Source organism: Tauraco erythrolophus, chromosome 27, assembly GCF_009769465.1.
Source record: "Tauraco erythrolophus isolate bTauEry1 chromosome 27, bTauEry1.pri, whole genome shotgun sequence".
In the NCBI taxonomy this organism is placed as follows: Eukaryota; Metazoa; Chordata; class Aves; order Musophagiformes; family Musophagidae; genus Tauraco; species Tauraco erythrolophus.
The window spans coordinates 6,293,300-6,320,498 of record NC_141491.1 but is presented as its reverse complement, the minus strand read 5'-3'; the positions used below and the strand labels follow the sequence as shown (position 1 = coordinate 6,320,498).

The 27,199-nt window shown below is 46.7% G+C and overlaps 1 protein-coding gene across 1 annotated transcript in view; it reads right to left on the bottom strand.

The window, feature by feature from the left end:
- Positions 1 to 369: 369 nt before the first annotated feature.
- Positions 370 to 27,199, bottom strand: part of PKP1 (plakophilin 1) — a 44,292-nt gene continuing 17,462 nt past the window's right edge. The window contains exons 3-13 of the mRNA XM_086627352.1: positions 25,297 to 25,721; positions 15,621 to 15,765; positions 13,717 to 13,924; positions 12,811 to 12,988; positions 10,533 to 10,647; positions 9,155 to 9,310; positions 8,875 to 9,051; positions 7,396 to 7,549; positions 6,696 to 6,882; positions 1,736 to 1,820; positions 370 to 441 (exon numbers count right to left, since the gene is read on the bottom strand). Of these exons, the coding sequence (XP_086483478.1) occupies positions 370 to 441; positions 1,736 to 1,820; positions 6,696 to 6,882; positions 7,396 to 7,549; positions 8,875 to 9,051; positions 9,155 to 9,310; positions 10,533 to 10,647; positions 12,811 to 12,988; positions 13,717 to 13,924; positions 15,621 to 15,765; positions 25,297 to 25,721 (1,902 nt within the window). The remainder of the gene's footprint in view (positions 442 to 1,735; positions 1,821 to 6,695; positions 6,883 to 7,395; positions 7,550 to 8,874; positions 9,052 to 9,154; positions 9,311 to 10,532; positions 10,648 to 12,810; positions 12,989 to 13,716; positions 13,925 to 15,620; positions 15,766 to 25,296; positions 25,722 to 27,199) is intronic.

The window sequence follows — 27,199 nt, the reverse complement described above, 5'->3', positions numbered from 1 at the left end:
TTTGGCAAAATGCAATTAATCAGTTATTGCTTGGCAAAGTAAGTAAGAAAGACACATGAGGCATAGTCAAGCCCAGCAGCCTTGCCTGTCCTATGGCATCTGCGCCTGTCTAAAATGCACAGATGGGTAGCATGGGCAACATCTGCACTTATCCCAGGAACTGCACAACTTCCGACCTTTCATCGGAACAAATGCTTTGCAGTTGGGGCTGAAAAGATTTGTGATGATAATCTCACAAACCCACTTTCCAGGAGATTAAAAATAGCAAAAAACTCATGGGGTTCACGCACTGCTCCTTTGCTCCCCAAACCACCCTCACACACGAGGGCCCCGTTCTCACCTGCAGCCTGAACGTGCATGGAGAGGCTCCTAAAATCTGGAGGAGAGGGTCCTGAAGGTCGTTCCAGCTAAAGATCCCATCATGTTCTTATCGAATCCTTGCTGAAAAAGCAGATGCATGTGAAGTGCAGTGAGTGCATATGGGTTTCAGATCTGATGGCTCGCTATTGCCATGGGAGGGAGCCTCCGGCCCCACTTCAGCAGCTGTCCTCCACTTGAAAAGTCTGCTCCATCCTCAAGCAACCTCCTCTGTCATCCCTCTGTGTGCCTTTGGCACATCACCCTCATTTGGGCTTCATCTTCCTTGCACCACTTTCCTTCCACCAAGAGCTGGACTTCTCCAGCTTTACTGGAGGAAACCTTTAGTTAATCCTTCACTGAATATTATTTCACCTTATTCCTCATGCTGGAAAAAACAGCAAAGATATATGCATGATGCATACACCCTTGCAGACTCTCATCCTTCTCCTCTGATGTATACCTATGCAATGAACATCTGTGTGAAGGCAGGAGTGACTCAGTCACTTCAAGATGAGTTGGCACAGGCTCCTGAGCGGAGCCTGGCGCAAAGCTGCACAAGCTCCTATGGAGAAAGTCCCTAACCGTTAATGTGAGAACGATATTTAGGTACTCTCTGCCTTCCTGCCCCCAGGGTGCTCCCCTTTGTGGATGCTGCTTCTTCTCTTTAATTTGGCCCTTTGCTCTGTGCAGGTGCTGCTCCTCTTGAGTTGGAAAAACCCAGCTTGTTCAAAGAAAGCCACTGGGAGCTGGAAGCTGGCTCCATGCCCCGTCTGGCTCTGCACTTTCACAGTTTCTGTTGTGGGGAGCAAAACAAATCCTAAATACTCCTCTTCTTCGTTTAAAAGATTGCCCTGACTGCAGGGGCGATGTAACCACAGGGTAGTGTTATGGACACAGAAGAAAATGGGGGTAAAGAGAGGAAGAGCCTTGCCAGGGATCCGTTGGGGCACGCTGATCCTACACGATGGACTGCAATGAAGGGAGTCTCCCAAGCTAGTGCGAAACGTCCAGGTCCGTTCCCAGCATGGAGCAATGCTGTGCACACAGGAGAGCATCGACTCCAGGAGCACCACGGAACAGCCCACCTAGGGCCATCATCCCCAGGGTGCGAGCTGCCCGACACAGACACGCCACAGCCCGCTCAGTCCCTACAGTCAGTCCCGGCAGCTGCGGCTGCGATTCGCTGCCTCTTGCTCGGATCTCAGGTGGGCACCCGAGTACTGAGAGCATCGTGGTCCTCCCAGTGCCCCGGGCTCCTCCCAGCCGCTGCCCGTACTCGCTGCTGAGTCACGGCCTCTGCAAACTCACCGACTTCGGCGAGTGAGTCAAGACCAGGGTTGTTCTGTCAGCCAAAAAGCAGGAGCGTTTTCCTTACCTGCTTGAGCACACTCTGGAGCTCCCTGTTGGACCAAAGATCTGTCAGGAGGAGGCGAGCAGCTTCAGCCGCTTTTGGACAGGAGCTGGGAAGATGAAAGCAATCCTGGTGAATTATGGCAGGCCACAGAGCAGCAACCCACAGACGTTACCGACAGCCTTTACGTAAGCCCATCTCCAGCTGGAAGGCTGGGCAGACTTGACTGCCCATAAAACTGTCCTTGCTCTCTCAGCAATGTTAAGTGACAATGACCTCTGGGGCTGGAATGGGGCAAATGACAAAGAGGGGAGGATTTGAGTGGAAAAACAGGTGTTAAACTGAGCTGAAGGAGCGTTTCCGGAGCACAAAATTTGGGAGAGGGAAAGAGAAGGGAAACAGTGCCAACCCTTCCCTGGAGTCGGTAGGAACAGTGTGGGCGAATCTCTCGGGAGGGCAGCAGAGGAACGGGCTCCATGCTGCCTGGTGAGGACAGAGGAGGTGGGAGCATTTGTAACAACAACATCTGCAACCGTAAGCCCTTACTCAGCACAAGTTAATAGATACTTGCTCAAGTAACAGCTCCGAAACCGTGAGTCATAGCAGTACCTTTTATAATTTTGGAACATTTCATACGACAACCTAGATATAAACCTCCTTGCTGGTTCTTATCACTGCTCCTGATCTGCTGGACCTTGTCCTGCCTATGGGAGACTCCAGATCCGGGTTCAGGGCGACAGCCCCAGCCTGCCTCAGCCAGGATGATGGAGAGGTGCGGACCCAAATCAGGACCCTCCCTGCATGATACATCTTCACAAAACATTGTGTCCTCATAATAGTCCTCATCAGACTATGAGAAATAAGACTGACAGAGTGGTCATCAGGAGCAACCTGGGACCTGTAAGCACTGCACTCTGAGTGTGAAAGGACACCGATGTGACCGTATTCAGTAGATTTTGAGGCATTTCTCTAATATACACAGCAGTTGCTACCAAAGACTGTGTAGCCTAAAAGAAATCAGCAAATTTAACCTGGTCATAAACTCCAAGGGGGTTTTACAGCTCATACATGTTGGTATTGAGAGAAGGATTGGACAAGCTGTGGATACGCGGAAATTCTTGAGCAAGGTTTAGGGACAGGAGAACTAGGTTTTATTGCAAAATCACTTCTCTAGTAATAACCGTCCTGTGCCGTGCCCTGTTACCAGAATGACTATGTTTAAAAAAACTTTGTGGCTGAAAAATTGTTTGTGATTGAAAAGCCATTAAAAACTAATAAACCCAGAGGTATCTATGATTAGATGGTCAGTGGATGCCTTTGATACCCTTTTTCAAGAATATGTTGTTTCCCGTTGTTTCTCTCTTTCTAAGGTAGACTAATTCTCTTTTTTTTTTTTTAAATTTGCTTCTAATGATGTCAAATGTGTACTTTTTGCCATTGTGACTTCAGAGCACACCTCAAAAAAATTTTTATTTTCAAACCAAAATTACCAGCATCTGGTATTTGAACCATTTCCAAACTCAGACAAAAGAATTCGACCATTCTTAATTTGAAGTATTGATACTGTCTCTGTTTCATACAGCATCTTCAGCCACTATTTAGGTATAAAAATATTAAGCATGAACTGATGGATCTGTGATCACAATTTCAGTATGTAAAGCAGCATATCCCAAACAAAAGTGCTCGGAATAGTGTGTGACTACAGTGGTGTAGAACATGGAGCAGAATACCAAGGACAGTTGATTTGGGGGAAAAGTTTCTTAAAAACAAGTTACCTGAAAATTAAAGTGGATTTTAAGGACAATCTGCTTTTTACAAATAAAATTATTTGTAAAAATTTGTGGAAAGACAACAAGGAAGATGTGCACTGGTGGCAGTGGCAGCAGTCATCCGAAAAGCTATTGACTCAACAAAACACAAACAAGAACCAGGAGCTGGTGAGGTGGAAGAGGGAGGGAAAGCACGAGGGCAGCACAAAGGATGAGTTTTTGTACATGCATACCAAATAATGGGGGGAAACAATGCTTCCTCAAAGGACAAAAACATCAGCAGATGCCAAGGAATTCCTGGAAAAACTTCTTCCGAATATCATAAGTTTATAAAATTGATATCAAGGGGCAGTCTTTGAAAGAAATGGGAGTTTGGAAATCTGTGTATGAGAGGAACTCTCTTTCACAGAAAAGAATCAAGGAAAGACTTACGTTTCTTGAAAGATTAATTTTGGTTAAATGTTATGGTACAATTAAACTGCAAAATTAAATTGTGTAATATAAAAGGGGTGAAAAGTGAATGGACAAAAGAAACTGAAAGAAATCAATGATAAAGGGATTGTGAAACAAACTGCAAATCTGAAGTTGTAAAGTTACAGAAAAAGATTTGGGAGAAAAGCTTTTAGTGCAGATAGTAGAATTAGTGAGAAAAATTATGATTTATCAGTGAAATAATGTTGCTTGAAAATAAGCAGAGGAATATTTTTCAGACAGTTGGAGAATATAGATGAAAAGGACATCATATATCACAATAAATCAGTAATGGTAACTTGATTTTCAGAAACATCACCAAAAAAAGAAGGTAATATTCAAGATTTTGGCAATTTGGATTAAAAATAGCAAAGAGTGAACAAACACCACTGTCACTGTGAAGCCTGTGCCATAGATGAGGATATATGTGGGAGAATGAGACAATTATTTAATTGAGATGCTCCAGGAGGCAGAAGAAACCACAGCTATCAGATAAACTGCTGAATTGTTGATGCCTTTCACTCAGAATACAGCTACAAGAAGCATCCAGAAAAAGAAACATCAGCTTTGAGGAGTGCTGGCTAACATTTGAGAAGAACATGGCAAAGGAAAAGATCCATAAGTCACCTGTCTGTAACCTGGAAGCTGTTTCTAAAACATGAATACGAAATTGTTGAAGCCTATTAAACGAATGATTTATGGCTTCAAATGAAATTAGGGACCAGTTAAAAAATATAGGTAAAGAAATATTTGTTTGGTGGCAGAAGAAGTATGTGCGAGGGAGGCAAACCAACACCAATGCTGGAAGTGAGGGAAGTTTGTCCACGGGGAAACCGAGGCAAATCAATAGAGAAAACTCTGCAAAATACTAACAAGATGTAACATGGCTTGGTGTTCTCCATGGGTATTTGGTCACCGTTGAGATCTCCTCTGATCTCTATTTCTGGGGGCTGTGGTGCTGGGAAGGAGGAGGTTCATAGCATGGGATTCACCACACTGAACATCAGCGTGGGGAGCATGGGGTCTGCATGCAACCTAGGCAACAGCCCCCAGTGGAAGTGTTGTATCTAGTGGGTGAGGCTCTTTCTGATGTAGGACTGGACAAATCTCACCCTAAAATTTCTTGTTCATCTTCACAGGCTATACAGGAATGTGGGAACAGTTAACTTGTGAAGTAGCAGATGTTCAAGTCACTAGAGAAATCTCTTTCGCATCTGCTTTATGGGAACAGTCTGAAATGATCTGGCTTGAATAAGTAAGATTACTCCTTGGTGTAAATTGTTGTCATTTTTTCATAAGAATTGAACAGCATAAAAATCTTTGGGGACAGAAACAAATAATGGAGGAAAAGGAACAATTCAAGTTTTGGACATCCTAAGAACCAGGGAGTTTCTCAGAAGGCGTTCATGATAAAGACAGGAGGAACACACTGAAGACTTTTCCAGAATTTAGTAACTCCTCGCAGTTCAGTGAGTCACTGCAAACAAAGCTCATCACACAAAACAGTCAAGACAATGAAGGTACACACAGCCCCAGTTGTGCAACACGTTGCTGAAGCAGTAGCGAATTAGCTGACGACTGGTCTGAGGGATCCAAAGCGGGACTTCAGACAGAAGTTAATACCATTCAAAACAACGAAGACTTAGAAGAGGGCTGGGTTTCATGTTAATTGGGCTTGTTGTAGAGTGGAAGCATGTAAAAGCAGTAAATTGACTGATGTTCGTTGGCTGAGGTCCAAACTAAACAACAAGGCCACTTGTAATGACTAAGAGTCTCTCTGCTGCTGTGCAACAAGTGGTAGACTGTAAGTGGTTTATCAAAGGATGGTGGAGAAGACATGCGAATGTCTTTTCACAACAGAAAACAATAGGTCACTTGTATAAGGTATTTTAAAACAAAGACAGATGATAGGAGAGATGAAAGTCTAGGAAGGAGAATTCATCGTCAAGGACCGTGTAAGTTTGGCACCAGTTTGGCCAGAAATGAACATACAGTTTGGCAAAGGGTGACAAGGTTTTGCACAGGGCTGTACAGAGGAAGGACAACAAGCAGGACAAAATCATTGCCACCAAAACTCAAAGAAAGTCCTGAAAGAAAAAGTGGTAAAAATATGTTGGGATTGCTCAGTTGTTGTAAAATATGTCAGCAGACCAGGGGAGGTACTTACAGTTACATATATATATATATATGTGCTTCATCACAGCTGCATCTTTGCCACTTGAGGTGGATATTCCAAGAGAAAGATGAACAAATCCAAACGTTAAAGCTAAGCACGATCCCTGTATATCAGCGGTGCTTGAATCTCAGACCTGACTCTCGTGGTGAGATTTGCAGGAAGCTGTGAGCAGGAAGCCCAGGTGCTGGGGAGTCAGGCTGCGTACTGATATCCCCTGTTTTGACACTTGGAATTTTTAACAGGGTTTAAGATGTTGGTCTTTTTGTTCCTTTTAGAATTTTTTTTTTTTTTTTTAAATCAGCCAGCAAATTTCCTGAGGCCCCTTTACAAATCCCAGCCTGGATGGCTCATGCCTGTTTCCAAGAAATCAGTGCAGAGGATTTGTACCCACCAACATGCTAGAAATTTTTTGGCACTCTCAATTTACCAGCACAGGGAAAGAATAACACATTCCTATGGCTCTGGAGGGTGTTTGGAATGCTCTGGGATTCATCTGGCTTTGCACAGAGTGCGCGGGCTCAAAAATGTCTGTGCATGACCCTCTCCATGCCTTCTGCCCCAAACTCACCCATTTCGGCACAGGCTTACTACATTATTTAGCATGTTGCTTGTCAAGTAAGACTTTCCCAGGTGTGGGTTGGACATGATGAGGTTCCTCAGACTGTAACAAGCTGATGTCATGATCTCGCCATAGCTGTTGGTATTTCCAGACTGGAATGACAGGAGACGTGATACATCTGGGAGCACCTGGTGAGCTGAAGAGGTGGAATGTTCCAATCAACATTTAAATAAAACCCAGCACAAGTGAATGACGTTATTTGCGTTAGTGCTGCTCAGTGCAAGAACGCAGCGTTATCTCTGGAAGGAGGCACTAATAATGTTGGGCAGTAATGACCTAATAGTCATCACTTGATTTTCAGAGACAAAATGAGTGCTGCAGGCCTCTGGAAAGGCAATTAGATTGGTCATGGGTAGTCAAGTCCAACTCATTTCCCAAAATGCTATCATCCTCATGATTTTGAAGATCTGACATTATCTATAGAATATACCACATGCTTGTAGAGACTTTGAGATAGCACACATTTTGTTAATTAAGCCTGCAGATATCACCTGTAATCAACCTTTTGGCCGGAAGAAATGACACTGCTTTGCCCAATTTCAGAGCTTGGTTAAGTCCTGTTATGGGGATTACAACGTGAAGTGAGCAGATATCAGAGAGGTAAAAACTAGACATTGTTCTGGAAACCACGGTGGTAGAAATTACTTACCCATGGTTTTGTGAAGAACAGGATGTCGGGACATGTTGCTCAGCAAAGAAGCCCCAGATCGGACAACTTCAGAGCTGTTGGACTGGAGGAGCCGTGCAATGCGAGGCAAACCTTTTTCCTTCAAACCAATCAATTGGCTCATTGCGTTGGACATCTAGGAGACAGAATAGAGATGTCTCATGACTTCTAATGCCATAATCTTAGAATCATAGAATGGTTTGGGTTGGAAAGGACCTCAAAGATTGTCTAGTTCCAACCCAAGTGATGGCAAATGCAGCCTCCCACCCCAACTCCATCTCTGAGCTGGAATAAGACCCTTGAAAGGAGAAGCTGCTTCTGCACATCCAGGCAAATTCCAGCTGTTCCCTTCCAGAAGGCTGAAATAAGTTGCTTCAACACTGTCAGGGCTGGTTTTTGCTTGTTTGTTTTCTTCCCCCCTGCCCAAAAGACATTCTTGTGTAATGATGTTGATTGCTGATAGGCTTTTCATTCCCATGGAGCACATAGCTCCAGCCCCATTTCTCTGATCAGCTCTACCCACACCGTGACACACCATCTCCACTTTGTTGTTAGTGGCACTGCTTTAGTTAAATTGCCAAAAAAAAAGTTCCCAAAGTATTTCAGATCGAAAGGCTTGTAACAAAACCTCCCAGGAGATCCGAGCTGGCAGGTTAACGCTGTCCCAGCAGGGAAGGCTCCTTTCATGAATCACTCCGTGTTTCTGGGTGGAACGCTTGGCACACGTGACACGCCTCTCCTACGTATGAAATAATTATCTCTTTATCTCCCTAGCCATCTTATTTAAATTGGAATTGATGAAGTTCAGCACAAACAGACAAGTCGAGGTTTGTCCACGTGAAGGCAGCCTGTGAGGACATGCCCATGGCAGCGATATTGGGCACGGCACAGCTGGTGTCGTGACGTGGCCCTCGCCGTGCCCGCGCTCCTGCAATACCCACGGCGTCACGCAGCCCGCGTCACCTCCACGCTGCCATACCTACGCGTTAGGACATCTATCAGAGCAGTTTTACAAGCAGCTCTGATGTGAGGACAAGCCGCAATCCACAACACAACCCACCCTGTCATTAGAGCCACCTCCCACTTAAAAAATACACACAGGCAGTGGCGCACGCACATCCTTTCTCTCTCCTTTAATGACATCTGTCCACATGTGCACATCTGTGCATATCCTCACTGGTGTCCTGGGGGGAGGGTGCCAATGGCAGTAGATGCTGGTGGTATGACCAACCCAGAGGAGCCCCTAGAAAATGTATGGATCTGGGATAGAACCTTGGCATGCTGATTACAGCTCTCCACGAGACCCTATTTTTGGTGTTAATAAATACCCCAGCTGCAGCATCCGCTGTGGAATGACTTGCAATAGTGCCCTGAGGTTGAAGGAAGACATTGTCCTTTCTGATTACTGTGAGGTGCTGACACGTCTGGCTGCGCGCGTGCGGAGGAGAGAGGAGCACTTACCAGCCCTCTGCTCGCAGTGAGGTTCTGCAGAGCTCCAGCACAAGCTTCCAGGGTGGCATCCTTCTTGCTCTGGTCCATCAGGGACAGGTAGGTGCGGATGGCATCAGAGTGGTAGAGCCAGCTGGGTCCTTTGGGTTTAAAATCCTCCTCAGGAAGGGGGACACCGTATTCGTCATTCTACAAAGAGATGAGAAACTGGAAGCTCAGATCCTGCTCCTTGCTTGCAGCCCCTGCCTGGGGCTGAATATCACATTTCCAAGCCCTCTGTGGCACGTCTTACCTCCATTTTACCACTCCTGCTGTTGAAGCAGCCTGTGAGAGTTTTGTCCATATAAACGCTCCGGGCCATGTGGTTGAGCTGGGTGTATCTGTTGGGAACTTCAGCATCCAGGCGGTAGGAGAGGTTGTGCAGGATGCAGATGCAATTCTCCACAGACTGAAATCACCCCCAGAATAAAAATATAAGCATCACATTAGGCAGAAAAATATGGAGCAGCACTTGCTATAGCTACAGAGAGGACACACACCATGCCATAATTAGCTTTTTTTAGCAGTTTTATGGTATAAGTTCCTGACCCTGCTTAAGGTAGCAATGGATGGGAAGGAAAAAGGAGGTAGAGTAGACATGAATGAAGGCCATATAGCCCAAATTCTATACGGTAGATCTCAGTGAGCTGATTGACTCAGTGAACCTTGTTAGGTCCAGCTGCCACAGATGAGTTGATAAACAGGGAAAGAGCGTGAGTGTAGAGGGTGGTTATATCAAACTGCCTACCACGAAACGCCAAATCTTGAAAGTCTTCCTCTTGCCTTAGTCAACTTCCAATGACTTTGGCCAAGTCACAGCTACAGATTAGGGGACATTTTTTACCAAGAACAGGCTTTTAAACCTCCTTTACCTGGATGTCAGAGTGCTGAATATAAAGAGCAAGGGAGAATTTTCACTAGATACCTGTAACCAACGCCAAAACATGTGGTTACATTTCCAATGAGCTGTGTTCACTATGCGCTGCTGACATCGGTCTTCCTGCAAAAGCCGTCCCCAAAAGAGAATCTGTTCAATCTTGAGCTCATTCCAAATAGTTTTGGTACTTTGCTGGGCATTGAGGACTTCAGCATGTCTGGCTAGTATCACAGCTGTTGAGCTCCTGAAAATGTGGCTATGAAAACTACTTTGTCCAAGGTAAGTGCCATTTACACAGAGCAATCAGTCACAGTTACACAGGACTGGCAGAAAGATGCCAGCTCCTGGTTTCTTGCTGAATGTGATGCCAGTCTGAGACTTACTTGAGTCCTGTTGAATGAAGAGGTATGGTGGTGGGAAGAGCAAGAGGTGGAGGTTAAGACACTAGAAGGATCCCAAGGTGGGAGGGGAAGGGAGGAAAGCATACTAGGGGCTCAGGAGTCAAAATATTTTGCCACGTCTCTGTGTTTGGTAAAGAGAAATTGTAAAACCCACCTCTACTTCAGGCCCAGAGCACAAGGGGACTTGCAGTCCTACAACAGATTTCACTGGGATTCGGAAGAACAAGAGTGGCCACAAAGAGTCCAGTCCCCTCTTGTATTTGTTTGAAAGGGATTTTGAGATATTCCCAAAGTTGCAATTGTTAACTACAGGGCTGAACTCTAGCAAACAGCTCGGGGTGAGCATCTGGTACCTTATCATCGGGTCGGTTAGAAGCCACGCAGTTCTGAGCGTAAGTCATAACTGAATCGATCAAGCCAGGGTAATTCCTCATGGTCTGGCGCCCCATGTCTGCAGAACTCAAGTTTCTGAAGAAAGCCATCACAGAGCATGTCAGGAAAGAAGGAGGAGAGAGGATTAGTTGAGATCACCTACTAGTCTCTATTAGCTCTGTTCTGGCTATGGCTGTAATTGAATTTAAGGATATTTTTGTAGATTGAGCAAGGCTGGTCTACTGCTCTCATTTTGGAGTCCTTCTGTAGAACTGCACTGGTGCACAGCTCTCTTGTTGCTCTTTAGGACTGATTTCATCCAGGAAAATGTCCTGTTAAGGAGCTCTGCATAGAAGACATCCTCCTAGTGAGAGTAACTATCAGCAACATTTTGCCTTAGAGGCTGTGCATGTGACATAACACAGACTCATCACCTCCTTGGAGATGTTTCCAAAGAGAAGATGGGATAAAGACCATCTCGGATTATTGCGAAAATCAGGAAGGTGCATATGGTTGCAAGCATGAACGCAGGGTCAACAGCAATATTTGCGTGGGAAACGAGGGCAGAGATGCTGAAGAGCAGCAATCGCTCTGACCAGAGGGATCGACCAGTTTGTGGTGTTGTAATGTATTCCTGAGCACTGGTGGCTGCCAGGACAGAGGAGTTTTTCCAGTAACAGGAAATGTTTTTTTGTTGTTTTGTTGGGTTTTTTCTTCCCTGTTTTATTGCCTTGTAGCTTGCAAATGAAAAACAAAGGGAGGTTGGCAGTCGTTGTGAGATATTCACTCCAGGCATTCCAGAACTGGATTTGATGTTCGCTGTGATTTGCAGCCTCCTCATTAACATTAATTCATCTGCAATCCAGAAATGCTTGAGCAGCAGTGGCTCAGGCCCAGGGCAAACCCAAGGCTGTTCCCATCTCTGCGTTACGATGTGGTGGAGCAGTGAGTCAGAGCGATCCCGGCTCGCCTCTCGGAGCAGGGGCTCCGGACCCAACCGCTCTGCTTTCCTTGCTCAGTTTGCTCCCTGGTCCTGCTTCTCCCAGCCTTTGGAGCTCCCTCGCTGACCTTCATCTGTCAGGTTTCACCAGCGGTGTCGGCTGTTGCTGCCACAGGCTGTGAAAAGTCTCAGGGGACAGAGCCTGCCTTGAGTTAAACTCCACAGGAAGCTCCTTTTACAAGCTATCATTGTCCTCTCTCCCTCATTTTAATGGGATATTTCGTGGCCTCGGTGGGTTGAGATGGTCTTAAAAGTGGAGCACCTTGTGTACAGCGTGCACCACACATCCCGGCGTGCAACTGCAGAGGGAGGGTGCCGTCCACGGCAGGGAAGGGAGCCGCACTCGCTATCTTTCAGACACGGTTCCCAGCCGCAGAAGACGATAGTATCACGTCTCCAAAGGCCCCTACCGTAGTCACCCATTTCGTTTCACAAGCAGATACAGCTCCTACCAGCTGCATGTCTGGTAAGGGTGCGGCCGGCGCTGCGCTCCCTCGGGGAGAGCTTCGGTTGATGAAAGTACCTAATTACACAGGGTATTTTTTTTTTTTTTCCCCCTACTTGTTCCCAGTGAGACAAGGAGCTCGCATCCAAGTGGAGGAGGGTGGTAGGAGAAGCAGCAAGTCAGGGCGAAGATCTTCTACAAAAGGGCTCTGGCTTTCCTGTGAAAACAATAAACTACTACGGCTCGATCTGCACCTCCTGTTTCGTCGCCGAAACGCCTGGCGAAAGAAGGCAGGAAAGGGCCCGGGCCATGGGATTGCTCTGTAGTGAAAACAGTTATTAAAATCAGTGGGAACGTGTCTGTTTTCGCCACACAGAGAATTCTGTCTTTTTGTCACCTAAAACCCAAACCAGTTTGTTTTCTAGCAACCAAAAGTTTCTCTGGAAGCCTCAAAAACACAAGGGCAAAGAGTGTCGAGTTTCCTGGTCTGAGCTGAACACTGTCACGTTTCATTATTGATGCTCTCCAGTGACAAAGCAACTTAATTTTTTTTTTTGAGCAGAGGCTTAGCAAGAACAAACATATTAAAAAAAAAAAACAAACCAAACCAAAACAAAAACAATCTACTGGGAAAAATATTTCACGTGTGATTTTTTTCTGCACCTACTTTTAGTCAGGAAAATCTTCTCAAGGAGAGTTTTTGATTAATACAATTGCAGCGAGCATATTGTTATCTTATTGTAAGAGGGTTTAGACAGCTCCAGCTTTTGTCAACAGACTGCAAGTTACAGAAAGGCCCGGCTTGATGACTCACCTCAAACACCCTGTAGCATTGAAGAAGACTTCTGGGTCAATAATTTCTCTTGTTCTATTGCAGCTGCCATCAGACCAGCCAGAGAAAGGGATGATAACACAGTCTGTCAAGACGGGGAGGGCCTCCTGTATCAACTCTTCTTTTAATTCATCAGTGGAGGAAAGGTTCCAGAGCAGTCCTAGGAAGGGGATGGGAGACAAGCTCAAGCAGAAGGTCACCATGCATTAGTAAACTTTCTTTAGATCAGAATGAATTCCAGCAACAAAGCCTTTGTTCACTTCAACCCTCTTTGAACTAAGGGTGTGGAGGCTGCCCTAAACCCTAGTGTCTGTCCATCCCTATGGGAGACAGGCAGGATGGGCAACAGGAGCACGGTATCATGTGGACGTGAGTGACTAAGCATCCTCCCTCTTCCCAGAATCAGTGTTTATTGCCATTAGGTTGCACGGTGAAGGCATCTTTCCAGGGATCTTGTAAAGGTTCGCACACAGCACTTCGGTCACAGCTGAGGGTGACCTGCACCAACAAACTCACATCAACCTTTCAAGAAAAGAAGGGACACCAACCAGATAACCTGCCCAATCATATCATGCTGGGAACAGCATGGAGGCCACGGGTGCAGGAAGGCATGGGAATGGCAGGGCAACTACAGCTGCGGGAGGAAACCTGGGGTAGGTGCTTCCCCAATGGACACTTATGATGCGGGGAACCCTGGCAGGTCACCGAAGGGCCAGGATCTCCTCTGCTTTCTGCTTTAGGTTGCCATTTTGTGCAACAGGAGCATAAAACATTCTCTTTGTGGTATGGCAGCACCATGGCTAGTAGGCCTTTGTGTGCTGGAGCAACATGGACCACAGGCAAGGAGGAGCAAGGTCCATGCTGAGGGCTGAGCAGTCTGCTATGTACCTGTGAGTTGTTTCTGAATTTCGGTGTTCCCCGTCCTCCGTAGGAGGCTCACGCACTCCCTTATCCCATTCTGCCGCCGTGTCTCTATCTTGTTGGTTGGATTCTTGAAGACCAAATTTCGGAGGGCTCCAGCCGCTGCCCGCTGTACGTTCTGGTTCGTGCTGCGGAGCAGCTCAACAAGCTTGGCGATTCCTCCCAGCCGATAGACCTGTACCGGGAAAGACATGCTGCCATCGGCTATGAACATTGCTGGGACAGAGACAACTAGAACCGTCATGGCAATGCAAGGAGTCAACATGACACAGGCTCATGGGAGCTGAAAAAACAGACATGGCAGTAAAGGATGGCTAGAGCTTGCAGATGGCCTGTCTGGTTCAGGCCATAGGTCATGAGCACAAAGGTGTTGGCCTTGAGGTTGGAGCTTAAACTCTAGAAGTGGATGTCTATGAGTAATGGCCATGAACTGGATCCTTTGCTGATGTAAATGTGCTCGCTCCCGCAAACTTTCGCCGCCCTCCGTCAGTTTACATCAGGTGCAAACATTGCTCTGCCTATATGCAGAGGTCATTCACAGCACTATAATGACACGATGTGGTAGTTTATCTGCATCCTGAAATCACAGGCTGAGCTTAGGCGGATGGTCATGGTACAGCGTAAACGCCCTCAAGGTCAGCCAGAAGCAGTACTGAGCTGTACTCCGCACTCGACAGGGGCAGCGTTGGGAAGGGATGTGGACCCCGACCTGCAGGACACCACACACATGCTGGGGAGGTTGGAAGACAAATTCCTCCAGATGAGCTCTCCAAAATGATGAGGGCTCCCACTGCAGGATGTCCCTGTGCAAGGTCTCCTGGGGACATGATCCCCCAAGAAGCCCTTCCTGGCACAAACCAACCCATTGGCTGGAGATTTGCTGACAATAGAAAATGAATGAGCACCTTTTAGAAAGGAAAGAAAACAAGCGTGCGCTCGGGTGACTCACGTACCTGCTCTGACACATCTTTCTGGGAAGCGATGGGACAGGCCAGGTTCAGAGTGTTTTCAATGGTAACGAAGGGTGTGGCCACCTCGCAATTAGTGACTGTAACTTGGGCTGGGGTACCTGCACTCGGTTCAGCTGCAGCAAGGGCACAGAGGTGCATCCCCACACTACGCCGGCATGCCCAGCTCCATTATTGTGCCGGGAAATTGAAAGCAACCTCCACAGGGATGGCATCTTGATAAACCCGTGTTGGCATGGCTGCAAACACGCCAGAATGAGGATAAACTTTTGTGACAGTCTTGCTACAACACATCCAGCCTCGAGATTGCGTGTTGGCATAAATTTCTCACTCAGAGAGTGAGAGCATAAGAGAAATAAGCCACGCCGTAAGAAGGGCTTCTGTTTGATCAAATATCTTTGTACATGATCGCTTCTTAAACTCATCGGTTTAGATGGCTGAAAGGCTCACGACGACTGAAATGTCTCTGAGCAACAGACAATGAAGATCACAGTGGAATTTAGGGCAATTTTGTGTGGCTCTGACACTGCAGCTCTGAGACAGCAAAAGATTCAGATGGAACTGGGTGCAATTGCATCCAGAAGATGACACTGCATCTTGAAGGCTGCCCCGTATCGCCAAAACCCACCAATCTGTGTCACGGCAGCAGACACAGTTTCCTCTGCTGCCTGGTAGCTATTCCTCTGTGTTAAAATCCTGACCTGACTGTTATTAAGAGAAAGTGGCCACTAATAGTTGAAAAATCTACTTAATTAACTCCTGAGTGTGACTAATGAGGCATAACGCTCCATCATGAAAACCAAGGGGACCTATGGATCCTTGGTACTGAGGAAAAACAGTTTAATCCATCTCATGTGCCATAACATCCAGCGAGACGGCAGAGCTCTGAAGGAGTTTGCTCACCTCTTGCTTGGCAGACTCATCCTGGAAGCAGGTGTGCTGGAGGTAGTAAGCACCCATGGCCTGGTATTTGTCATCAGAGGAGCACAGAAGCTGTATGGCTTTCTGGATGGTCATTGTACCACCGTCTATCTCGTCACCACATATTCTGTGTTAAAGAGAAGTACAGCATTGGTTGAGTGCTCAGACGAAAGGGTTATGTCAGTACTGCGAATTATTAGGAAGGAATTCAGCACAAAATGTAAAATATTGTCACATAAACCACATGGTGCACCCACTCCTAGTGCATTTCCCTGTCTCAAAAAAAGGTATGATAAAAGTGGGAAAGACACAGTGGAGGACACTAAGGCTAATAAGTTATGGATCTAGCCTAGCTAGAAACAAACGGACAGAAAGTAAAAGCTTGGTCTAGATGCTAGATGTCTAATCATCTCTAAGGTAGAAATATTAAGGAACAGAGAACCAGTATTCATTGTCCTTCACATAAAAGTTAGTGGATGAGAGTGAAACCATTCATCAGGTTGCTACAATCTAAAGTAGGCAGATGCTTCTCCCACAGCAAGTGATCCTTTGATGTAAGACGTGTTGGAAGCAAAAATGTGAAAGCAGCTCATGCTAGAGCCTTAGGAAAAGGTGAGGGGAATGTCTGGAGTTATGGGATGGACACACACTGAGTTTGTGAAATACTAATAATAACACCGAAACATCCTGCTCCCAGGGTATGTTGATAGTGGTAGTCTTCAAGCTCTTCATAAAAGTTGGCTGCTGTCATCATCCCCTGGTATAGGTAAAGAATGTCCCTACAGTCTCCAGAGGAAGTCTATGAATATCTGTGGCTTGGAGCAGGAGTGAAACCTTGGGAGGAATACAAACACCAGAAGATTTGACGCCTTTTTTAGAAATACAAAGGTCCTACTCTCTTTGGGTTGCACTTATTTAGCATCGTCTGTGATTTTTGAACCACATAAAATTAGAAAACCGTACAAACTTTCAGACTGATGAAGGAGCTCTGAACTGCAAGTCTTGTCTGTGTTTCCAATTATACCAGTTAATCTAATAAAAGCTACTATATCCTTTTATCATCCTGGCACCTCAGGCCTGCAGCTGGCTGCAGCGGGATCTCGGCTCATGGCAGCAGTGTCTGTGTTGATTTGCATCAGAGTAAACAACCATGCGAAGTTCAGGACTGAGACGAGCCAAAACCTGAACTCCTGTTCGGTTCTTACTGTTTCAGCATGTCGTGGGTTAGGCCGATCCGGCAGCTAAACCCCACGCAGCTCTCCCACCCCAGTAAAATGGAGAGGAGAAAAATGTAATAAAAGAGCTGAGGGTCAAGACAGGAACAGAGGAGCACCCACCACCCACGGTCCCGGGCAAAAGAGGCTGTTTTCTTAAAGCAAAACTATTTATTAACAGCTATCTAGAAAAAGCACACAAAAACGGTTACTTGAGAGGATAACAAGAAAACAAGGCCAGATCTTAAAATCAACACCACTCCCCCCCTTTGCCTCTTCTTCCCGGCTCTGCCTCCTCCCCCAGCGGCGCAGGGGGCAGGGAATGGGGGGGTGCAGGTCAGTTCATCCCATGCTGTTCCTGCCGCTTCTCTTAAAGGAGCAGGAGCCCTTACACCATTGTCCCTTGCTCCAGTGGATCCCCTACTCACGGCGAAAGCGTGAATCCTGCCCGCTGGGAGGCAAATCCTTACCCCATCGGATTTGCCCCAAGTGGGGGCTTTACCAGCCCTGGGCTTTTAAGGAGCTCTCCCCGAGTTCCCCAAGCGGCTCCGCCGCCGCCATCCTCGACGGGGCGGGCACCAGCCCAGCCGGGAGCGGGGGCCGTGCCCCCCTCCCGTCTCCTCGCCCCTGGGCACAGGCACACACCTTTCCGGTTCCTTTGTCCGACGTCAATAGGGCAATTCGCAGAGGCGCCGATTGGCTCAAGCCCCGACGGGGATGGGAGTCCGGTGTGATGGGCAGCTTCTGCCACCCGGACCTCCCCCCCCACTTCAAACCATAACACAGCAGTGATGGGATGCAAATGGGAAAAGTTTTGTCGACAGTGGACGAAATCAAAAAGTGTGGGGGCTTTGCTAGTACAACATCGTTGTGCCTGACCGATGTTATTCCCTGTTCAGGATCCTGTTGCAACTGATGGGGAGTTTCACCCGGAGATCGGGGAGATCAGTTCCTGTTTGAACCACATTAATTTGAATCCAAGCTCTTGCTCCGTGTCATTCTAGTGAGTAACTATGTAGAGGGGCTGAGCATCTTCAAACAATCTGATAGACTAACAAAACAGAGTATTTTTTAGAAGTTCTTTAAAAGCACCTATTACCTTTGAAGTACTAAACATTACTACGAGGGATTAGCTTCTTCGAGGCACGGAATATGCAGACTCGTTTTGATCGTGCCAAAGAAATGTGAGAAAAAAGATCTGGAAAGGACACCCAACTGTGGTCACCACTGCTAGCAGCTTACAACAAGATAAAATATTTTGTCCTTCAGCATCCAAAGGTTTACCCTGGCACAACACGGGCCAGTGAATAATATCCACAATTCTGTAGCAAATTTCATACAAAATATTGAAAGCCAATAATTACACTGTGGCACTGGAAGACAGCATTAAAGACTGTTTTGCCTCCCCTACCCTCACTGGTATAAGGTTGCACCCAGTTTAAATTACTCATTTAAGCATCTGTGTAGTCAATGGAGAGAAACAGGAGTTTCCAAAGAACAATTTGCCTTTGTTTCTTAGACATTTTTCCTAAGGCAGGAAGACCTGCCCTCTGGAGATACCTCTGCCTCTGTTGGTGTACAAAACCAACAGATAACAGTCTTGGATTGGACCTTAAGCATTCAATGTCTAAGGTTACATGAACCTCATTCCACTTTTATTTATGCTCTAACAATAAAACATCACTTCAGTATACGATTTTTTCATCAGTTTGAACCTCTACCAAAACTTGGCTCCAAAAAACTTTCATTACACTTGCAACAAGGAAATACAAAACTGGAAAGACAAAATTTAAACTAGACAGAACGGAACCTTGGAAATCTTTGGTTTGGAGTCAGGATGCTGTGATTTTCTCTTCATCTTTTTCATGCTCCTGAGACACACAATAGAGCTGAGACACCAATGGATCCAGCATCAGTAGCACCAGAGGGACTTCTCCTTTGAGCATGCAGACCTAGGCTGGCAGCGTGGGGAGGGAGGTATATCCATAAAAATACCAGATTGATGGCCATCCTGCATATGTAATCATGGTGATTTTTTTTTTTATTTATTTATCAAATTGAAAAAACCCTAAATCAGGTGCTCTTTTTATGAGAAAGAAGGATGTCCTCTTAGTCCAGCTACTCAAGGGAGGTAATTTTCTACACATGTACTCCATAAGAGGGCCAAACCCCCCTTCAGCAGGGAAAAGCTAGGCATCCACATCCAGTTCTATGTGGGAAAAGTTGTGGAAGGTTCTGTTTCCTCTGTTGGCTCACCAACAGAAGTTCACAGAGGGCGAGCAGCCAGGCTCAGTCATGCCGCCCGAGAAGAAGCAGTGATTTCTCCTAGCTGAGAATATAATCAGCCTGGCAAAGCCAGTGCTAACAGGAGATTGTTCATCAGCCAGTCAAGGATATTCCTAACCAGAACTACACTACGAGAACAGCAGCCTGCTCCAAGACAAATTCTTGAACTGCAGCCATCTCCAACCTGGGCCAATGTGCCTGGTAGGAAGAGCTCCAAAGGTGGTTGTTCTTCCACAAGAAAGAAGCAATCAGAATAGGGAGAGACCTCAATTAGAAATGATTCAACAGGAGACAAATTAGATGATCAGATTCAGGTGCGGAAGGGAAACAGCGGATCAGTATCACAGAAAGGCAAATTCCCTCATTTGATACTAATGCCTTTGGTTCACTTTGTATTAGCAGATTGGTTTGTGTTAATTGGATCTAAGTTTCCATCCTGGTTGTTAGGGCTACAAGTCCCAGGAGCGGAGGAAGCCAGAAAACTCTAACAAATTCCATTGTTCATTAACAAAATCAGAGTGAAGACACTCAAAACAGAGCGTCTAGCGCATCCAACCCTTCCAGAATCAGGCAACACCAGAGCAAACCCAGTAGCCATCTTCATGTCAAGCAGCCATGTCCACCCATGGGATGCTCCACTAAGGTTTTCATGCCATTGAAAGCTCAGCTGGAGCTTCTCCTCAGGCTTTGCTTGATGGGTGGATACCAGGGAAGATGGCAAGGGTTAACATTGAGCCAGGGAGGAGGTGATCCTCACCATGTGCAATGCGTGATGTGTACCCTGCCAGGATGGCATCACGCACAGCTCCACAGCAATTGTTTGGGACACAAACGAACAGCGTAGACAAATTCACATCACAAGTACCGAGCACCGTGAACTAGTCATTCTTAGAGACAGTTTATCCCAAATAAGAACAAAAGAAAACAATGGTTCCCATCTTCATACGTGGTTCTGATTTCATTGTGTGGCATAGCCCTGGAAAATTTATGTTTTCAGATCGATCTCCTTTGGTTTATCCCAAAAGAGAGGAGATCTATCAGCAAACACCTGCAGTACTTTTTCTGACTCTTTCAATAACTTTTCTGTTTTCACTCTTTGTAGCTCTTCAAGAGAAACTGAGCTCCTGCCTAGGACTGAATGGTTACAGGACACACACTTACTCTCCCTGAACTTCAGCCACAGCTCACAGATGCTGCTGCAGCTCGGCTGGGGCTAAGCAGCACCATAGACAAATAGGACCATATGGAAAATCCAAAGCTTTGCCCCAGTCTTTACTGCCTCCTCCGTAGCTGCCATCCAGGGTATTCAAGATCTTTAACAGAGTAGCATCAAAATATTGCATATTTTCAGCTGCCTTGAGAGACAATTGCTTTCACACGATCTCTGAAAAGGTGGTTTAGGCTCTTTCTCCCGTATACAGAGAGCACCAAAGGGAAATGCATCCACATCTTCAAATGAGGCCAAAGGTGCTTGTGGTATCACGGAAGACAACGCATGTTGTAGGTGTCCATTAACGGCTCCTGATCTATATCAGCAACCCTTGAGCTGGGGGATGTCTGCAGACACCCCAGCTCACCTCTTCATCTGCACAAATGGGAACCCCCTGAATCCTTCACAAGGGGTGAGATCAGACTGGTCTCTCAGTAACGTCTCCAGCTCAGACACCCATGCTTCCTCTGAAGTCAACCAAGAGACACTGACTCTGTTAGGGGGTAACTCACCGACCTACCTCAGATTTCAGCTCCATTGGCTGCATCTCTGCAGGGGCAACAGGGGCACCCAGCTCAGATGCAGCCATCTGCTGAAGGTGTGATATGCATGTAACCAGTTGACTATTGCACAGTCTATTGCAGAGCCATGACCACCATGTGTCACGATCAAGCCTGGCCCTGGGCTGTCAGTCCTGTGTGCATGTGGTGTCTGAAGCTCTATGTGCAACACTTCTGCAAGCAGAACTGATACAACGCCAGCCAGTGGTGGCAACAGTTTTCCTGTACCTCCAGATCCAGTTGGAGGGAACTGAGACTCAAAGTTTTCTAGGATGCATTAAACATCACATCCTTTATTACTGCTTTTTGTTATCACTACCTGATGACCAAAGAGGATGTAGAAACTTTTTGCCTGACTAGGCTGAATTGCAACCTTTTATTTAGCTAAAAGCTGACTAGCTCAAGAAGACGCACTGTCACTTGAAGTATGTTCCAGCTGTCATCCATCAGAGGAAATGGTTAAAAGCAGGCAAATATGCAGAGTCTTCCCCAGCTGCTGAAATGACTGTTTCTGCCAGTTTCCAGGACGAAAGGCTGAAGATCTGTGGGATGTTATGAGAGTCCGAAAGGAGAAGGGTTTGGGGAGAAGAAGGAGCCCTGGACACCAAGAAGACTCCCTCCAGCTCTATCAGGTAGAAGGACTCACCTGAGAGAGCTCTATTGTGGCAAAACGTGAATGCTACTCCTTGAGAACTGCCTTTGGGCAGGAGCCACCAGAATAACCCGTGAACTTCTGAGCCCAGGACAGATATACTGAGCTTGGAAATGTTGTTCCAGATACGACATAATGCTTGCAAGGCTTAAGCCCCCGAGTGGTTATAGAGAAGCATGCCTGAAAGGGACATCACAAGGTCCCTCTCGGCTCACTGAGGCGGGATCATAACGACAGAGATGGTGGAAGAGGCGATACTTCAGGAGCAGGTTTCTCAAAGCGAGTCAGTACTCTTTAACCTCCTGATCTGAACAAACAGTGCAAACCTCAGATTTCATCACCAGAACCAATACTGTGGGGTGAGTAAAACCCTACATCATAGTTTAGTTTACAATACAGTCATAGAATGATTTTTCCCAAAAAACATTTAGGTTTTTAACCACTCATCAGTTAGCTGGAATAAAGGTGCTTTTATCAAGTAGAGTTGCTTCTGAGGACAGACTCTTCTCAGAGATAGTTATCGTAGAGACAGCTCTTCCATGTCTTGCACAGCTGAAGCTGTTCAATAAATGGAAGCAATCACACAATCAAGAATAGTTCCCGAAATTACATGACTTTGTGACCAAATGCAAAGGGACTGTTCAGTACAGATAGTTTGACAATTTTTGCATACTCAGTGTTTGGACATGCCACTCTTACTACCTGAGAACATCCAGTGAGCCCATTTTTGTCTCGCACCATCCAAGGAGGTCAGATCCGTCGCACAGGACACCCGCGAAGCACCGCTCTTGAACCAGTACTGACACTGTCCACAGTCACCGCACTGCAGAGCAGTTGTGGTTCACAGGCAGACCCGGCGGATCACAGCTCCCGCCATACTCACTCTCACAGCACTGGAAATCACCCCGTTGGATCACCTCTGAAAGTGTGGAAGCTATTTTGCCCTTCCCTTGCTCATAGAGATGGTTTGCTGACCTGCAGACAAGATATCCACCTACACAGGAGATTTGCAGCATGAAAATTGAACACAAAATTATCCTTGTTATAAAGGCAAAATTTCCACCTGAAGAACTACTAGAATTGGAAGAACAGACCTCTAAACGGAACTACCAACAGCTGTTACCCAGCTAAGCCCTCTTCCTGCACGTGGAGGTTAACAATGGGATGCCTACAAGCAAACCTCTCCCTACCCAAGGATCAGATTACCCAAATGAAGACCAAGCTCCCCAAGTGCAGAATCCTCCAAGCAGAAACAGTCCTACACAGCAAAGACAGCCCAGATATGGTCCTAACCCATTTCTGAAGGTTTCTTCTCAACAAAAGCACACTCCAGACCAAGTCTACCTGCAACCTGCCAGATACTTTACAAGGGCTAATGGCCTTACAAATCAGTAATTCTTTCAAAGCAGACAACTCCAGAGTATGTTTCCAAAACTATAAGGACAACTGCTGCCAACATCTTCTCCTTTGAGCCAAGAGCAGAAATGCTTGTACAAACTGCCCTCTGAAGTAATCCAGCTCTGCAGCGGGTTTCACGCGAAGCAGGGGGGTGTGCCCCAGCCAAATCAGATTTACTCAGGGGACACAGCCCCAGCTGAGCCTACAACTTGAAGCCTTGACGTTTCCACATCAGAACCAGTTCTGCCAGATGAGCCATGCCCCGAGCCAGGAGAATTGTATAAATGGAACCACTCCCTAACCGAAGGGCATCCAGCGCTGGAGAGTATTCCTCTCACAACAGCAGTTCTCCCTCTCTTTGGAAAATGGTTTTATTCTTCAAGTGACCTTTCCAAAGCAATGACCAACCGTGAGCTCTGCGCAGTGTGGAGCAGGGCTTGCTTTGGAGACAATTTGCCTGTCCGGGACTAAGTTCTCAAAAGCAACATTTTCCCTAGGCAGGAACCAGCTGCAGCCCCGTTTTAATCATTCTGCCATCTCTCCCACTACACTCTTATGCTCTTTAGTCAGAAGTTCCCTGGAACCAGTTACTTCCAGTTTATGTAACATCCCTCTTTCTCATTCCAGAGGAATTACAAATCTTTTGAACGCAGCAAGCCAATGCCACCAGTGCTCCAGGTTGGCCAGGTCTAATTTTGCATGGGTTAAAACATGAAGTAACTGGGCACATGGGAAGCTAAGGTTTCAGACAACATGCTAACAGGCAAGTGACATTTCTTGGCATACACAGTCTGGGACACACTTCTCCTACCCAATACAAAACGAGGCAGATTTCCAGATCTGATTTCCAGATTTCTCTGGCTAACTCTCTGCTCAGCCAGAGAAATCTGGAAATCAACATTCAGATGTGAAAAAGGGCATCATTTGGCTCACACTGCTGACTGTGAGGGGGGGTTTTCTCAATATCTATGTCACGACTTGGGTCAACAGCTCAACAATCTCTGGGCTTTGGTATGAGCTACCACAAAGTCTATGAGCCCTGTTAATTAGTTTCACACTTATGCTGCAGTGTGCAAATTCTCTTTTGGACCAGGGACCACCAGGAGTGAGCTCAGGAGCTTCTAGGGTTTGTGTGACAAGCTGCCACATCAGTCTGAGAGTTGTGATAACTGCTGAGGTGGTGCAGAGCAAGCCCTGTGTGACAGGGATGCAGCAATGATAGTGCAGTAGCCCCTGGGAACGCTTCTGGAGAATTCAGACCCTCTTTCTCCAGTCCAATACAACACTGCAGCTTCGAACTGCAGTATTTTACAGTTCAAAACATGCAAATCATGGTCCTCCAAGGCTATGGTTTGTGCAGACCAAGTCTCTTCCAAGACTATGGCAGAATATGGTTGGTGCTCCAGAACCGGAGGCAGCGTAGCCACCAGCATCAGGGCAGCTTTGAATCATCACTGTAATGCTGTCAAAACCTTACTAGGTTTTGGTTTTTTTTGTGAGAGCTCTGCTGCATTGCACAGATAAATCAGCTTGGGAGTGTCTGAGCTCACTGCTGCGTTTTACATGCCCTGTTGTTGTAGGCAACATTTACGAGAAGGGACCTGATGCTAACTGAGACATGAAGGACTGTCCTCCACCCTTGCATAATTCCTAACCCCAGTGGAATTGGATGCTCTGGACAGGAAGGCATTGGACAGCTTCCGTTGCCTCCTCTTTCCTGGCTAGGTAAAGGATTCCAATCAGGGTACTTATTTCAATTCCTAACTCACTTTTTTCTGGAGCCTTAATCAGACCTTTTAGGAGAATGAAGAAAGGGCTGGGTGGAAAGACAGAGGGGAAAATACGACCTCTCAGCAGGTTCTCAGCTCTGCTCTGAGCCAGACCCTCAGGAACCAACTCCTTCAAAGATAATTGTTTTTTTAGGTTTGTTTTTTGTCAAATCAGAGCAGTAGGACAGCCAGGAGAGACACCCAAACTGCGCTCCAGCCTTTCCGCTCGTCACCTCCCCACCCTCACCCGGCAAAGGAGCTGTCAGCCGATACCACCGCAGAGACTGGGGGGTCATCTGGGCCAACATCACACAGCTACAGCAGAGGCATGGGCACTGAGCCTGTCATATCGATTTCCCTGCATAGCCCGTGAAAAGAAATCAGCCCTTTAAGAGCGTGACTCATCTGACCCACTTCAGGCTCTACCGCGGGATGCGACTAAGCGCGGCGCGCACCGGTGAGCCGATCTCCAGCGGCTATGAAGCAGCTCAGGTGACTATCTCAGATGGACAGACCTCCACAGCAGATGTCTACATTTACTCAGACGCAGCCCGCTGCGGCGGACTTACCTGGAGCTGGACTGAGCCTGTCCATAAACCACGTCCTGCTTGCAGCTCATCACGGGCTGGGCATAGACCACATCGGGCTTGTTGCTTGAGGGGCAGGAGAGGGCCCGTGCTGGCATTTTTTTACTTGTCCGGGTAGTTCCTTGCTGGGTGCTACAGCTGCTGTAGATGCTCTGGCGGTTCAAGGTCGTCTTGTGCTCTGCCCGGCCCCCCACCTGACTCTTCCTCAGCGTGCCCCGGGGCGGTTCGCAGCAGAGGTCGGGCTCGCTCCGGCTGCTTTTGATGTTCTGCACAAAGCAGTAGTCGCTGCCGGCCCTGGGGGGGCTGCAGACAGCCTTGCTGTAGTGCTTGCTGCCCCAGCCCTCCATCTGGCTGTACGAGCTGTAGCGCCTGTTCTCCACGTCCCGCTTCAGCGTCCCGTTGTACAGCTGGTCAACGAGAAAAGGGGAGACACAGAAAGTTAGGAAAGGGTTGAGCTGCAGATCGACATGGCCAAGCCCGCTCCCGCATGGCTGCCGCAGCTACCAAATTCCTATGCCTCTTGGGTAATTTTGTGGCCCAAAATTTATGGGAGGTTAGCCCACCTGTAGACCTTAACAAGGTCCAAACCCCCCCTTGAAATCTGAGGACATTTAGTGGTTGGGATATGGCGTCCAGGAGCTTGAAAGCAGAACTGAAGGCTCAAACATGATTCTGCTATTAGAGAAAATGTCTTTTTTCCAACACATGGAGCCTAACCCGGCTTGTAATTAGAGGAGCTCGCATCACATCTCTTGCCATCACAGAGAATGATGCCCCATTCTGACCTTTCAGCACTGCCTGCATTTATGTTTATTTTCTTTATGCTATTTAGTTCCTCTTCCTTCTATAAGTTCCTTGTGAAGGGAATGAAAAGTCAGTGAGAAGGTACTGTTGAACCTCATTGTGCCAAGAAACAAGTGGGGACAACGAATATCTGCTTATGAGTTACAAGGTGTGTAGTACCAGCTCATACAATGGGATGTTCTGAGAACAATGGGGGATATGCCATAAGAATTGAGATGACTAAGCTAGGGGAAAAAAAAAAGATACTAAAAAAACCCCAACTGTAGTTAATTAAATGAAAAAATGGCTTTAGCTGCCCTGTGGTCAGTTCAAAATGTCCTCACCACTTCACCAAAAGTCCCCCAGATTTGGCCCAAGTATACCAGGATTAAATCCAATATTCTTTCACATTAAACCTTCTGGGTGTCAACGCTGGCACCTGGGAGCCTGCAGGGTTGTATCCAAGTGAGAGACACGGCACTAAGTTGTGTACTCCAGAAAGAAAAAAAATAAATTTGTTTTGCTCCTTATTTTGCTCCATGATACTGAGTTCTTCCAGTACATCCCCTTCGGCACACTGGCAAGCAGATTTCCAAGGCGTACAGCAAACAGGCACAAAAAGAACTAAACAATAAAATTTCCTATCCTATCTCCTTTGGTTTATCTCAGGAAAGCTCATCTGTGGTCTCTTGTTGGGCCAAGGCTTTTTTCCTCACCTAGCTTTAAGCAGTGGCACTTTGGATGCCTCTTCCTGCAAAAGCCACCCAAGGATCCCTTGGGCTGGGAGAGAAAAGTCAACACTGGCACCTCGTTATTTCCGTGGAGGTTCAAGGCTGTGAAAAGCCTGTGCCTGGTGCAATAGTTCATGTCACTGAAAAAAAAAAAAAATCCCTATTTCCCAACCTGGAAACACCATGTGACAGAGAAATTGGTATCCTCTGCATGCTCACCCTGAGCCCTGCTGCTCTGCCCCAACTTCATCCCAGCCCTGAGCACACTCAGCATCATTCCTGCCTCCAACACCCTTCAGAATTGTCATTATGTTAATTAATTAAGCCAAATATTTCCATTAACAAACTGATCTTCAGGAATGCAGGGAATC